General features: G+C 47.2%; 1 protein-coding gene across 3 annotated transcripts; it reads right to left on the reverse strand.

Moving 5' to 3' along the window:
• Nucleotides 1-515: 515 nt before the first annotated feature.
• LOC143809156 (uncharacterized) lies at nucleotides 516-3,244 on the reverse strand. Of its 3 annotated transcripts, none has more exons than XR_013222107.1 (3): nucleotides 2,334-3,244; nucleotides 1,109-1,329; nucleotides 516-826 (listed from the first exon to the last, which is right to left on the reverse strand). XR_013222107.1 is itself a non-coding variant. In XM_077292296.1 (2 exons), exons 1-2 carry the CDS (start codon nucleotides 3,038-3,040, stop codon nucleotides 787-789), a joined length of 747 nt encoding a protein of 248 aa, XP_077148411.1. In that variant the 5' UTR covers nucleotides 3,041-3,244; the 3' UTR covers nucleotides 516-786. The 3 variants fall into 3 exon arrangements, 1 of the variants encoding a protein (XP_077148411.1); XR_013222106.1 differs by having other exon boundaries at nucleotides 1,101-1,329; XM_077292296.1 differs by lacking the exon at nucleotides 1,109-1,329.
• Between the last annotated feature and the right edge of the window lie 11,734 nt (nucleotides 3,245-14,978).

Genomic DNA, 14,978 nt, shown 5'->3' on the forward strand with positions numbered 1-14,978 from the left:
GAACCGTTCCCTCTACAAGGTGCACAAACAGAAAACTGCTCCCAAAGTTGAGAAAACAATATAAAGGCTTAGTGACAGGCCATTGCTTCTTCACTCTGAAAACAGCTAGCCTGTTCCAACTGTCTAAATAAAGGGAACATTTTTGTCAACTTGATAAAAAGCCATTGGAATTGTTTAGTTCTATAACATCCTAGGAGACATCAGAGTTATACATATGTTTTCCAGGCAATTAGAGACCTTGCAATATTGCAAATAGCTGCAAATTGAATTTTCTGGAAAAGTTTTACAAAGTTGGCAAATTCAAATATTTAAAGACTTTTAATACCTGCAATAGAAAGTACAGAAAAAAATGAACCATATGTTCACCTATGTGGCCATCTATCCATCCATTACCATCTCTGTATATTCAGTTTGGCTTCATATTGCAGCAGCCATGGTTTGTAAAATTGAGAACTAACGTATAAAAACTATGAGAGCACTATGTAATATAAAGAAATTAGGAGGAGACAAATCAATGAATTTTAAACATATTTTATTAAATACAATCTCTATTTCTACCTAAAGCCATTGGTCCAGAAGAAGGCAAAAAACCTGGACACATTGAGCCAATCTGTGTCACAGGGAAAAAATTCCTTCTCGACCCCGAGAAAAGGCAATCAGTTCAAGAACCCTGGACCAAGGCCATATCACAACTAACTGATGTATATGTATAGCAATGATGATAAGTGTAGTTTCCTGAAACCAGATCTTCTTTATTATGTCGTAGCAGCACGCCACACATCTTCTTCACCGATGGGAGGTCATAGTGTGGTTACGTTCATCTTCACTGCAAAAAGAGAGAACAAACACTTACCCCTACAAACACTGCCCCCCTACAAACACTGCCCCCTACAAACACTACCCCCTACAAACACTGCCCCCTACAAACACTGCCCCCTACAAACACTACCCCCTGCAAACACTGCCCCCTACAAACACTACCCCCTACAAACACTACCCCCTACAAACACTGCCCCCTACAAACACTGCCCCCTACAAACACTGCCCCCTACAAACACTAAACCCCACAAACATTACATCCTAGGTTACAGACTTAGTACCATTATACCATAACAGATTCCTTAAGTGGCATAAATCAACTGGTCAATAATAGAACCAGTATTGGGCTTTTTCCTGTAGCTCTGCAGATGTTGTAAACCACGAAGTCATTTCTGATGACATCAGAATGCATCAAATATAATGTACAGGCATATGAAACGATTAAGACTAAACAATCTCATGGATAATGTTATGTTCTTCAGTATTCATTCCAGCATCCAGATACTGTCCCTGGAAAGAAAAAGTAATAAGTGTCATGCATTGGTCTAGAAATCTGAAGCCTAATGTAAAAAGAAATGATGCTTTTTGATTGTTTGAGTTTATTACATGTGCTCCGTGGTATTTAAACTAGATTGTTACTAGGTTCCCTGTTATTTGCACATAAGTGAGAACATAATGTATAATATATAACAATCCCTATATGCAAAGTCATTCGTAAACTCCACATTTATCAAATGCCTTACCTTAATGATATAGTTTGGGCACATTACACTAGTTAAACTTTTTAAGCATGGTAGAACACTTCCAAATGTTAGATGAGAGCAATGTATCAAATGTTACAATTCACAGCAAACATTGTTAAGCAAATAGAAATGTTTTATGCATATTAAAAATGACTGCAACATAAATGTATTTATTCTAGCCATTAACTGTCTAGAATATGTGACTCATATGTAGATGTGCAGTCATACATATATTGTACTTCATGTCAAAAGTATTATGCCCCCTTCATGTTATTTTTATGTTTTAACATATACAGTTAAAAATAGTTTAATACATGAAACATTGAAAAAAGCCTTTAAGACAGTGAAATTTGCAATTTGCTAAAAAAAATTGCGCAAATACAATATATATATCCACAATGTATTTATTCAATGCCCTCATTGATGTGGTGAAATAATGGCAGCTTTTCACCCCAATAACTATCTGTATCAACCACAATTGCCACTTGAAGTGTCAATGACGGAATAACCCACTGTGGTGTCTCCATCCTAGTTGCCATCTTTGTGCTGACCTCTCTGATAACCCCATGGGTGACCTCACATTTGCTACATGGAAATCTGAGTGCTCAACATTCCGCCTTATGATCTCACTTTGAACCTCATATCCAAAGTCTAGAGATTCTGACAGCAGACTAAAGAAATGAAGTACTTTACAACCATAGACTTGGAGAGTAGACGTTTATGTTGGTACAAGGTTCACTATCTGAACACCCTGTAAAGTTTCTAATCTACCTGTATCCTTGATCCTGGTTCTCCTCGTCTGCATCTCCTAAAATGAGAATCTGTGTCCTCGATCCTGGTTCCTCCGTTTCCTCGTCTTCACTTCCTGAAAAGAGAATCTGTATCCTCGATCCTGGGTCCTCCGCTTCCTCGTCTTCACCTCCTGAAAAGAGAATCGGTATCCTCGATCCTGGGTCCTCCGTTTCCTCGTCTTCACCTCCTGAAAAGAGAATCTGTATCCGCGATCCTGGGTCATCCGTTTCTTTCTCTTCACCTCCTGAAAAGAGAATCTGTATCCTCGATCCTGGGTCCTCCGTTTCCTCGTCTTCACTTCCTGAAAAGATAATCTGTATCCTCAATCCTGGGTCCTCCGTTTCCTCGTCTTCACCTCCTGAAAAGAGAATCTGTATCCGCGATCCTGGGTCCTCCGTTTCTTTCTCTTCACCTCCTGAAAAGAGAATCTGTATCCTCGATCCTGGGTCCTCCGTTTCCTCGTCTTCACTTCCTGAAAAGATAATCTGTATCCTCGATCCTGGGTCCTCCGTTTCCTCGTCTTCACCTCCTGAAAAGAGAATCTGTATCCTCGATCCTGGGTCCTCCTTCTCGTCTTCACCTCCTGAAAAGAGAATCTGTATCCTCGATCCTGGGTTCTCCGTTTCCTCGTCTTCACCTCCTGAAAGGAGAATCTGTATCCTCGATCCTTGGTCCTCTGTTCTCATTGTCTTCACCTTCTGAAATGAGCATTTTCCCCGGAACACCAGTTTACACAGACCACAATCATTGTGACATCACGCTGTGAGGTAACAATGGCTGTCTATATCACATGATGTCACAAAAATGACCATGCGTGACATCTGCTGGCATTAACATCGGTAACAAGTAGTTATACTATGGCAGAGCACATTGGTTAGTATGACCATACTTTCCACCCTTTGATAGCAGTTTGTGTCCAGCGCATGGCAGTGACTTCATGTGCTGCTTAAAGGGAACCTGTCAGCAGGATTGTGCACAATAACCTACGGACAGTGTCAGGTCGGCGCCGTTATACTGAATAAAATGATATCTTGGTTAATGAAATCCGTCTTATGGTTGTTTCTTAATCTTTATTTTCAGTTTATAGTTAATGATATGCTCGTGTCCTAAGGCGGGGCTGGTGTATGTGGTGCTCTGATTAGATATTCATAATGCAGACTGCTGGCAGGTCACTGATTCCTCACTGACCTGTCCCCTAGTTTGTATAATGAATACCTAACATACTAATACCTAACATGCTGCCTATGGGATCTGATTCATGCTTCCCGTGGAATTTGATTCACACTGCCTGTGGGATCTGATTCATGCTGCCCAGGGGATCTGATACATCTTGCCTGTGGGATCTGATTCATGCTGCCTAGGGGATCTGATACATCTTGCCTGTGGGATCTGATTCATGCTGCTTGTGGGATCCGATTCATGCTGCCTGTGGGATCTGATACGTGCTACCTGTGGGATCTGATTCATACTGCCTGTGGGATCTGATTCATGCTGCCTGTGGGATCTGATTCATGCCGCCCAGGGGATCTGATTCATGCTGCCTGTGAGATCTGATTCATACTGCCTGTGGGATCTGATACATTCTGTCTGTGGGATCTGAGTTCATGCTGACTGTGGGATCTGATTCATATTGTCTGTGGGATCTGATTGATATTTTCTGTGGAATTTGATTCATGCTGCCTGTGGGATCTGATTAACGCTGCCTGTGGGATCTGAATCATATTGTCTGTGGGATCTGATTCATGCTGCCTGTGTGATCTGATTCATAGTGTCTGTTTGATCAGATTCATGCTGCCTGTGGTATCTGATTCATAGTGTCTGTTTAATCTGATTCATGCTGCCTGTGGGATCTGATTCATAGTGTCTGTTTAATCTGATTCATGCTGCCTGTGGGATCTGATTCATAGTGTCTGTTGGATCTGATACATGCTTCCTGTGGGATTTGATTCATGCCTCCTAGGGGATCTGATACATGCTGCCTGTGGGATCCGATTCATGCTGTCTGAGGGATCTGATTCATGCCGCCTAGGGGATGTGATTCATGCCGCCTAGGGGATCTGATTCATACTGGCTGTGGGATCTGATACATTCTGTCTTTGGGATATGAGTTCATGCTGACTGTGGGATCTGGTTCATATTGTCTGTGGGATCTGATTCATATTGTCTGTGGGATCTGTTTGATGCTGCTTGTGGGATCTGATTCTTGCTGCCTGTGGGATTTGATTCATATTGTCTCTGGGATCTGATTCATGCTGTCTGTGGGATCTGATTTGCGCTGCCTGTGGGATCTGAATCATATTGTCTGTGGGATCTGATTCATAGTGTATTGTTTGATCTGATTCATGCTGCCTGTGGGATGTGATTCATAGTGTCTGTGGGATCTGATTCATATTGTCTGTGGGATCTAATTAATACTGTCTGTGCGATCTGATCCATACTGTCTGTGGGATCGATCTGATTCATACTGTCTGTGGGATCTGATTCATGCTTCCCGTGGTTCAGCAGCATGAATCTGATGACAGACTCCATTTAAAACATCACCCCCAGCAGCGTGTTTATAGAATAGTGAAGGAGGATTTAATGCATCAAAAATATCACTGGTGTCTCCACAAAATGGTGGCGCTATTGGTGACCAGTTCAGGATTAGTCCTTGAGACAAAGAGAGACGTCGTGTGACATTGGTGCTGTCCTTTGCTCTTTATTATATAGTATGGCTTCTTATTCCAGAAGGCTCAGAAGCAAAAAAAAATAGAATTTCCAGAGGGAACGAGTGGTCACAGTGGGGTCCCTGTCTCTGTGTTTGGTAGGATAAGGCCCTGTTTGGCCGGGTCACTATGTATCTACGTTTTCTAGCATAAATACATTGGAAGCCATGTTGTACGGGGTCACCATGTTTATGAAGCCCCTGCATCCCCTTTTCTGATCCTTCCCAGCCATTAACTCATTGCCCCTGTGCCAGGTCTGTGTCACGGCTGCAGTGGACATTAGCGTTCTCTATATGGAGACAGACAAAACCAAAACAGCACAAATTCCAGCTCCAATTGTCATCGAACCTGCTGTGCGTGCAGCGCCATATTCATTGTGGCAAATTTTATCTTCACTGGACTGTTTTGGTCAGTCGCGGGGTGATGTGATACACAGGTCTGTCACATATGCCATGGCCTGGCCTGTACAGGAGTCAGAGGTGCAGCTAGGGGTTCAAGGGGGGGGGGGGTGCGAAACTTCTGAGTGGGCCCCTAACCTCTGATTGCAGCTACGGTGGCGCACTCTAATCGTGGGTATAGGAGAACCTCAGCAGACGATCCAGCTGTAACAAAAAAAAAACATCTCCACAAAGACCAACAATGATATTACTGCCATATTGTGACCATATAGTGGTAGATACCAGTCCCACAAAGCACACAAGTGATTACAGTACAGTTACAGAGAGTGGCTTACAGAGGACGTTCTTTATGATGGAGTTGTTCACTTTTCCCGTCTTTTCCATCTGGCCCAGACTAACATGACAACTTCTCCCACCAGGACTTGTCTGCAGAGATTACAACAAAGACATACAGTATATGACTTCTCACATTTCCTGCACAGTTTCCATCTATCCAGTAGCGTAGCGTAGCTACCGGGGGGCAGAAGGGGCATCACCCTGGGCCCCGTACTCTGAGGGGGCCCACCCCGAGCTAGGCTACTGTAACTGTATCGGCGTGTGCACAGTGCACCGATACAGTTACATTCTGTGGCAGAGCAGGGAGAATCGATCTCACTGCTCTGCCGCCTGGCCGCTATGGGGCCCCTGAGCAGGCGGGGGGCCCGGTGTCAGCAGTGGGCCCCCCGCCTGACATCGCAGGTTCAGCTGTATCAGCTGGATGCAGATACAGCTGACCACATTAATGAGAGGAGCGCTACGCTCTTTCTCCCATCAACCCCCTGTCAGTGTCTGACGTCACCGACGCCAACACTGACAGCAGGCGTGATGATGTCACTACCCGACACCCGCTGTCCGGAGATGAGCGTGTGCTCGGAGCAGCGGAGAAGCCAGGAAGAGAGGTATTTATTTTTCGGGGGGGCTGCCTTATACTACAGTGGCTGTCTATGGGGGGCTTCCTTATACTACAGAGTCTGCCTATGGGGGTCTGCCTTATACTACAGAGTCTGCCTATGGGGGTCTACCTTATACTACAGAGTCTGCCTATGGGGGGCTGCCTTATAACAGAGTCTGCCTATGGGGGGCTGCCTTATTAGAGAGTCTGCCTATGGGGGGGTCTGTCTTATACTACAGAGTCTGCCTATGGGGTGTCTGCCTTATACTAGAGTCTGCCTATGGGGGGCTGCCTTATACTACAGAGTCTGCCTACGGGAGCCTGCCTTATTACAGAGTCTGCCTATGGGGCGGCTGCCTTATTACAGAGTCTGCCTATGGGGGGGCTGCCTTGTACTACATAGTATGCCTATGCGGGCTGCCTTTTTACAGAGTCTGCCTATGGGGGCTGCCTTATTAGAGTCTGCCTATGGGGGGGTTTGCTTTATACTACAGAGTCTGCCTATGAGGGGCTGCCTTATATTACAGATTGTGCCTATGGGGGGCTGCCTTTTTACAGAGTCTGCCTATGGATGCTGCTTTATTACAGTCTGCCTATGGGGGCTGCCTTATACTACAGAGTCTGCTTATGGAGGCTGCCTTATACTAAAGAGTCTGCCTACGGGGGCTGCCTTATATTACAGAGTCTGCCTATAGGGGCTTTATTATACTACAGAGTGTGCCTATGGGGGGCTGCCTTATACTACAGAGTGTGCCTATGGGGGGCTGCCTTATACTACAGAGTGTGCCCATGGGGGGCTGCCTTATACTACAAAGTCTGTCTATGGGGTGCTGCCTAGTACTACAGAGCCTGCCTATGGGGGGGCTACTTTAAACTACAGAATCTGCCTATGGGGGATTTCTTATACTACAGAATCTGGCTATGGGTGCTGCCTTGTGCGATAGAGTCTGCCTATGGGGGCTGCCTTATGCTGTAGTCTGCTTATGGGGGCTGCCTCATGCTATAGATAATGCATATGGGGGCTGCTTTATACTACAGTTTGCCTATGGTGGCTGCCTTTTACTACAGAGTCTGCCTATGGGGACTGCCTTATATTACAGAGTCTGCCTATAGGGCTTCCTTATACTACAGAGTCTGCCTATGGGGGCTGCCTTATAATACAAAGTCTGCCTGTGGGGTGCAGCCTAATACTACAGAGCCTGCCTACGGGGGGGCTACCTTATACTACATAGTCTGCCTTTGGGGGCTTCCTTATACTACAGAATCTGCCTATGGGTGCTGCCTTGTGCTGTAGTCTGCCTATGGGGGCTGCATTGTGCTAGAGAGTCTGCTTATGGGGGCTGCCTTATGCTGACTGAGTCTGCCAATGGGGGCTGCATTATGCTATAGAGTCTGCGTATGGGGGCTGCCTTTTACTGCATAGTCTGCCTATGGGGTTGCCTTATACTACAGAGTCTGCCTATGGGGGCTGCCTTATATTACAGAGTCTGCATATAGGGGCTTCCTTATACTACAGAGTCTGCCTATGGGGGGCTGCCTTATACTAAAGTCTGCCTATGTTGGCTTCCTTATACTACAGAATCTGCCTGTGGGTGCTGCCTTGTGCTATAGAGTCTGCCTATGGGGGCTGCCTTGTGCTATAGAGTCTGCTTATAGGGGCTGCCTTGTGCTGTAGAGTCTGCCTGTGTGGGTTGCCTTATGCTATAGAGTCTGCGTATGGTAACTGTCTTATGCCATAGAGTCTGCCTATGGGCGTGCATTATGCAATATAGAGTAGGCCTATAGGGAGTGCATTATACTATAAGAAGGCCTATGGAGAGTGCATTACACTATATGAAGTCCTATGGGGAGTGCATTATACTATATTGAGGACTATCTGGTGCGTTATACTATATGGAGGCTATCTAGGGGGCCATCATACAGTGTGGATATTACAGTGACGGGGTCATCTTACAGTGTTGGAGCCTTCAAACAGTTTGGGGGCTAATAAGGGGTCAGTATACTGTGTGGGTGGTACTATACAGTGAGGGAGCATTATACTGTGTATAAGAGAGCATCATACTGTGTGTAGATGAGCTGTACAGGGGGGAGTCTCGGAACATTCTTAAATATAAAGTGGGCACTTATTGTTATAGGGGAACACAGGTTACTGTGACTATCAAAGGGGCACACAGAGGGCATTATTACTTTCTAGGGGGCAAAATATTGGCACAGTTTTTAGGGCACTTGCACCCGGCACTACTATATTATAGAGGGGTGCTTTAGAATTTAGAAGGCACAGAGAACCACACCGCAGGTGCAGTAATAGCGACACATATGGCAGCAGCGGCTCAGTATTGGGATATCAGCAAGATGAGGAGTTTGTGCAGGTTGGGAATAGATGGTGATGGGACTGGAATATGAGAAGTGAAATATGTCTTTGTTGTAATCTCTGCAGCCGAGTCATGTCTGGAAGAAGTTGTCATGTCGGTCTGGGCCAGATGGAAAAGACGGGAAAAATGAATGATTCCATCGTAAAGAACGTCAGCGGTAAGACATTATCTGTAACTGTGCTGTAATCTCTTATATGTTCTGTAGGACTGGTATCTACCACTGACCATATTGCGGTAATATCCATGTTGGTCTTTGTACAGAGATTATTTTCAGTAATAGCGCGGTCATCTGCTGAGGTCCTCCTCCACTATTAGGATGCGTCACCGAGTTGTAATCAAGGTTACCTGGTTAGGGGCCCACTCAAAAGCTTCACCCCCCTGAACCAAAACCCTAGCTACGCCTCTGCTTCTATCCCCAACCTGCACAAACTTCTCATCCTGATGATAACCAAGGATACCCCAATACTGACCCTCTGCTGTATGTCTCTCTATTACTGCACTTGCTGCATGGTACAAAAGCAACACTTCTCATACTGATTCACATAATACCACCACTATGCCCTTACATAGTAAAATGTCTCCTCTGTGTCCTCACATTAACTACAAACTCTTTACAGGCCCCCACAGTAGTCCCCACACTGTATATAGGACTCTCAACTGTATGATGGCCTGACAGCAGCCTTCAAACTGTATAACGGCCCTCGCATTTTCTCCCACACTGTATAATGACCCCCACATTAGCTCCCACACTGTATAATGGACCCCGCAATGGCTCACACACCTTAGATTCTGGTCTCTGTCCCTTTTTGTAGGCTGCTACTTGTATAGCCCTGATATATATGACAAAGCGCTAAATAGAGGAAAATAGAAACAGCAAGTGGGTGCATATAGAGGCAGCATATGTGTCTAGCCCCCTGAATGTATCCAGGTAGCCCTACAAGAAATACTCTTGTCTGGACAAGTCCCCAAAGAGGGAAACAAACGAGGAAACCAGAAGAAAGAGAGGGAGGTAGAATATCTAAAGAAGAAAGTGTAGCAGACCCCAGACGCAGGGCAGCGTGGTACCCGGTACCGGGTCTCTCGGTTTTAGGGATGTCACGGTGGCCCGACCCGGTCCGTGGCCCTGCTAAGGGGTGCCCAATAAAAGGTGTAGGTGATGGTGTAGGTTGCGGTAAATGACGAGGACACAGGGTTGCAGTCTCTTTACCTCTTTACTGAAGGCTTCGGTATCCGCAATCCAGATCACTGCTAACAGGGTGGCTGAGGCCGGCCGGTCCGAAGGCACATCCAGAGTTCCCTTTGCAGGTGGAAAACAGTAGCCTACCTACTAGCGCCTGGGTGTTGTAGTACCTCCCTGCTGAGCACCACGGGATAGTCCTCACAACTGTCGTGTATGTTTCTGTTCTTTCTCTCCGTCCCCCAGATGATATGGATAGGACGTACCCGTATGACGGGGTAGGCCTGGAGTTATTTTATAGGGACCCTAGAGACGCCCCTCTCCCACAATTGCCTCCGTTGTCTTCATTAGGTGTAAAAGATGAGACAGCCAACCTAAAGTTAACTGTCCTGCCGTAGTTCGAAGTAATGCGTAGAGCCTATTACTTCCTCGGCGTTCCGGCCGCCGGCTATGCGCCTCAGTAGGATGTTGCCGATCTCGGGGCACGACTCCTACTGGTTCTATCGCCTTTGTGCTGTGATCTCGTTTCTCACTTCTCCACAATATCTGCAATGAGGTGCAGGCACGGCTCCGTAACGATCCGTCCTTTGCTAGGCCTCTGTCAGGATCCCACCACTGACAGGGACCCCCCTGAATCTTCCCAAGTAACGCTCTCCTCTCACTAGATGTTATTTGGGCAAAACCCAGTCAGCTTCTCTCCAACTTCCTATCCAACCCCCAGTTTTACCAGAGTGTGAGGAGTGGCCTAATACATAGAACCCTTTGCTCCCCCTGGTGGCCAGAGTGTGAAGTGTAATGTGTGACTGTGATACCTGGTCAGGTGAACTCTTTTAGTGCAATCAGACGTACCATCACTCCCCTTAGTGGCAGAGCGACGTTACTGCAACGACCAGGACTCTGGGGCGCTGCACTCCCCCCGGTTAAATCTAGTACTCCGGACTGGGAAAGAAGAACAACAATACATGTTAGCAAAAGACATACAAAATTTTGAAATGCAATAAACAAGTAAATTTAACAGTGCTTCCCTTTATGGGAGGTGAGGACACTTGAACGTTACAAACAGAAACATATTTACATAGCGCTTAAAATTTTAAATAACATTTATTAAATAACTGACTATAAATAACCATTATTACCCAGCCGGGCATTCTATCTACTAAGTGCAAATTCTGAACAATAATTTGACTTTTTCCTTTAAGGGCGTAAGGGCAGGTACCCACTAAAGGCATACTATAAAACACTATAGTACAAATTAACTTTTCTTTATTTTCCTAAGTACAAATTCACCAACCTTCTTCTTATGGCTTTCCGGAGGACTCACTAACCCCTACGGGTTCACTTTATTGAAACTCAGTTTTCAACTTTCCTTCGTCCTCAATCTCTAAAGAACATCATTAAACATTTTCCTATTACTATCTATCCAACTACATACTATTCCTATGTAACATTATCTCTAGTTAACTCTCTTAAGGCAACATTATATTTTGGCTAAGTGCAACAGTAAACATTCCCTTTAAGAGGGACATCTCAAGTCTCTTTGAGGTAGTGCAAACTATCGATTTGCAAGTCTGATAAAGCAAGAACTTCTGCGCTGTAATCCGGAACAGTCTCTTCAAAAAGCTCTTCTTTTTGTAAAACCAGTAGGGGGCACCTTTAAGAAGGTGCAAACTATATACAACATCAGTTTGTGAATCATTCACCGTCCATGATTCGGCAGTCTTTTAAAACAGTGATGAACTTTGTGCAAAACATAAAACTTCAGGGATCCTGGGTCAATTAAGGGATCCCTTTAAGAATAACCCTGGTCGGGTCTTAGCAGCGAAAACAGGAAAACAGTTTTAAAGAACTATTTACAGTTTCATGGCTCCGAGGTTTACTTGGGTAACAGCAAAGGTCTTACCCTGCACACCATCCTCCCTGGCCGGGAAAGGGAGGAGTCCGGGTTCTGTTCAGGGGTCTGCACAGCTTGATCAGGGGCAGCGGTCGTTTCCGTTGCAGGCCCGATCTCCTGGGCTTCTGGCGCTGCTAGGAGAGCAACGCACCGCTGAACATTCCGGGCCCACCAGGTGGTCTCCCTCTGATACCGATCATAAGTCACGGCGTCTCCTGGGCGCAGATCGCGGTCAGCATCCTCCTGTCCGTAGCAGGGTTCCACCTCACCCCTGTCAACTCGGACCCATCTCTTGCACCAATCCCTCTCCTTCCCGGGGGTTGAAGGCCACATCGACTCCCCATTGTGGCGGGGAATCGTCGACATCGTCCTTCAGATCAATCGTGGCCACGGGTCGGGTCTCTTTCCTCCACGCAACCACCTGGCGCCGCCGGTGTTCCATCCAGGGCAGGATCTTCAGGTCGGAGCGGGTGAGGAGGGCTACACGGGGGACAGGCGGATCTCCGCAGGGTGGCCAAGCCGGGCACTCACATGAGAGTGGGCCTCTCGGCAGCGCGCCAGCTGTCGGGCTTCGGCCGCGGCCACCCAGTCATCTGGCGACTGGCTGCTGGGCCTCCCCAAGGGCAGCTCCGCGATGGCCAATTCCCGCAGCAACGGTGGATCCGGGCTTGCTTCTGGTGATGAGGCCCTGCACCGCGCCAGGGTGTCCCCACGTGGCAGCCTGGAAGTCGCCATGTCCGTCCCCTCTTCTGGGTCTTCTTCCCGCGCTCTCTTTCGGGGGTGGCCCCGTCGCCATGGTCTCCACCCTCCATAGAGAATTAGGAGGGGGATCTCAGCTGCTGACGGACACGTCCTCAGGACACAGAAATATTTAGACTTGGCGGCCATTGTTCTTCGCGCTCTTCAGTTTGTCCACGCCCACAAATCCACGCCCTTCTTCTTCCCCTGCGCTCAACGTTGCGCTGTAATGGCGGCGGTTTTGGCGGGAATTAGCAATACACAGTCTTTGCAATAAATCACGGTTCAAGCACAATTCAATCACAGTTCCAAGGCACACATGACCTGATTCTTCAGGCTTAAGTAGATCCTGTTCGTGACGCCAAGTTTGTAGCAGCCACCAGACGCAGGGCAGCGGGGTACCCGGTACCGGGTCTCTCTGTTCTAGGGATGTCACGGTGGCCCGACACGGTCCGTGGCCCTGCTAAGGGGCGCCCAATAAAAGGTGTAGGTGATGGTGTAGGTTGCGGTAAATGACAAGGACACAGGGTTGCAGTCTCTTTACCTCTTTACTGAAGGCTTTGGCATCCGCAATCCAGAGCACTGCTAACAGGGCTGGCTGAGACCGCCGGTCCGAAGGCACATCCAGAGTTCCCTTTGCAGGTGGAAATCAGTAGCCTACCTACTAGCGCCTGGGTGATGTAGTACCTCCCTGCTGAGCACCAAGGGATAGTCCTCACAACTGTCGTGTATGTTTCTGTTCTTTCTCTCCGTCCCCCAGATGATATGGATAGGATGCACCCGTATGACGGGGTAGGCCTGGAGTTATTTTATAGGGACCCTAGAGACGCCCCTCTCCCACAATTGCCTCCATTGTCTTCATTAGGTGTAAAAGGTGAGACAGCCAACCTAAAGTTAACTGCCCTGCCGTTGGTTCGAAGTAATGCGTAGAGCCTATTACTTCCTCGGCGTTCCGGCCGCCGGCTACGCGCCTCAGTAGGATGTTGCAGATCTTGGGGCACGACTCCTACTGGTTCTATCGCCTTTGTGCTGTGATCTCGTTTCTCACTTCTCCACAATATCATTCGCTTCGTGTCCTTTCTTAAGATTCCGCTGCAATGAGGTGCAGGCACGGCTCCGTAACGATCCGTCCTTTGCTAGGCCTCTGTCAGCATCCCACCCCTGACAGGGACCCCCCTGAATCTTCCCAAGTAACGCTCTCCTCTCACTAGATGTTACCTGGGCAAAACCCAGTCAGCTTCTCTCCAACTTCCTATCCAACCCCCAGTTTTACCAGAGTGTGAGGAGTGGCCTAATACATAGAACCCTTTGCTCCCCCTGGTGGCCGGAGTGTGAAGTGTAATGTGTGACTGTGATACCTGGTCAGGTGAACTCTTTTAGTGCAATCAGACGTAGCATTACTCACCTTAGTGGCAGAGCGACGTTACTGCAACAACCAGGACTCTGGGGCGCTGCAAAAGTGCGCCCCTTGGCTCGTCTATTCCTCTCTTTTTCTCTTCTCCCCCTTTGGGGGTTTTGTTGTCTAGACTGAATATATGTTCAGGGACCTACACCCATATGTGATTTTCTATATGCACCTACTTTATGAGATTATGCAGACACTGGTCTGATAGGACCCTGACCCCGACTATAGGAGATATATATTCTATAGCTGGGGTCAGGGTCCCATCAGACCAGTGTTTGTATCTCAGTAAATCCAAGGTATATATGTATATACTAGATTGTGGCCCGATTCTAACGCATCGGGTATTCTAGAATATGCATGTCCCCGTAGTATATGGACAATGATGATTCCAGAATTTGCGGCAGACTGTGCCCGTCGCTGATTGGTCAAGGCAACCTTTATGACATCATCGTCGACATGGCAACCATTATGACATCTACGTCGATACTGTGCCCGTCGCTGATTGGTCGAAGGCCCAGGCGGCCTCGACCAATCAGAGACGCGGGATTTCCAGGACAGACAGAAAAACCCTTAGACAATTATATATATAGATACTGACAAGACTGCACAGTAATGTGCACCGATAGATGTGACCCTGGCTGCCGGACCCCACAGATGAGGCTAGATGTTTCTTTCCCATATATATATTTCCTCATCTGTGGGGTCCGGCAGTCCAGGTCACGTCTACCAGTGCACATTACGTAGCAGTCTTGTCAGTGTCTATCTGAGGCACCATGAGATTTATGGCAGCTGCTTTCAAGTATTTTACTGACAGTGACCCGATCTGTTTGAAAAGTTCAAGCAGCTGCCATAAATCTACTGTGCCTCAGAGACTGCAGATACAGCACAAGAAGCCGGCAGGGACTTACCAGGAGAGGAGCAGCATCCTGACATCTCACTGCACAGTGTAGACACCTCCGGCAGGTACCGGAAGAAGTCTGAGCTGTTACTTACAGCACCACTGTTTC

The sequence above is a fragment of the Ranitomeya variabilis genome, chromosome 2, assembly GCF_051348905.1.
Source record: "Ranitomeya variabilis isolate aRanVar5 chromosome 2, aRanVar5.hap1, whole genome shotgun sequence".
In the NCBI taxonomy this organism is placed as follows: domain Eukaryota; kingdom Metazoa; phylum Chordata; class Amphibia; order Anura; family Dendrobatidae; genus Ranitomeya; species Ranitomeya variabilis.

Bases quoted from the DNA above. Each gene is read 5' to 3' on its own strand.
- LOC143809156 (XM_077292296.1), bottom strand. From the start codon at position 3,040: ATGAGAACAGAGGACCAAGGATCGAGGATACAGATTCTCCTTTCAGGA. The intron at 827-2,333 runs GTAGATTAGAAA...CTCTTTTTGCAG, and splicing joins AACCAGGATCAAGGATACAG to TGAAGATGAACGTAACCACA.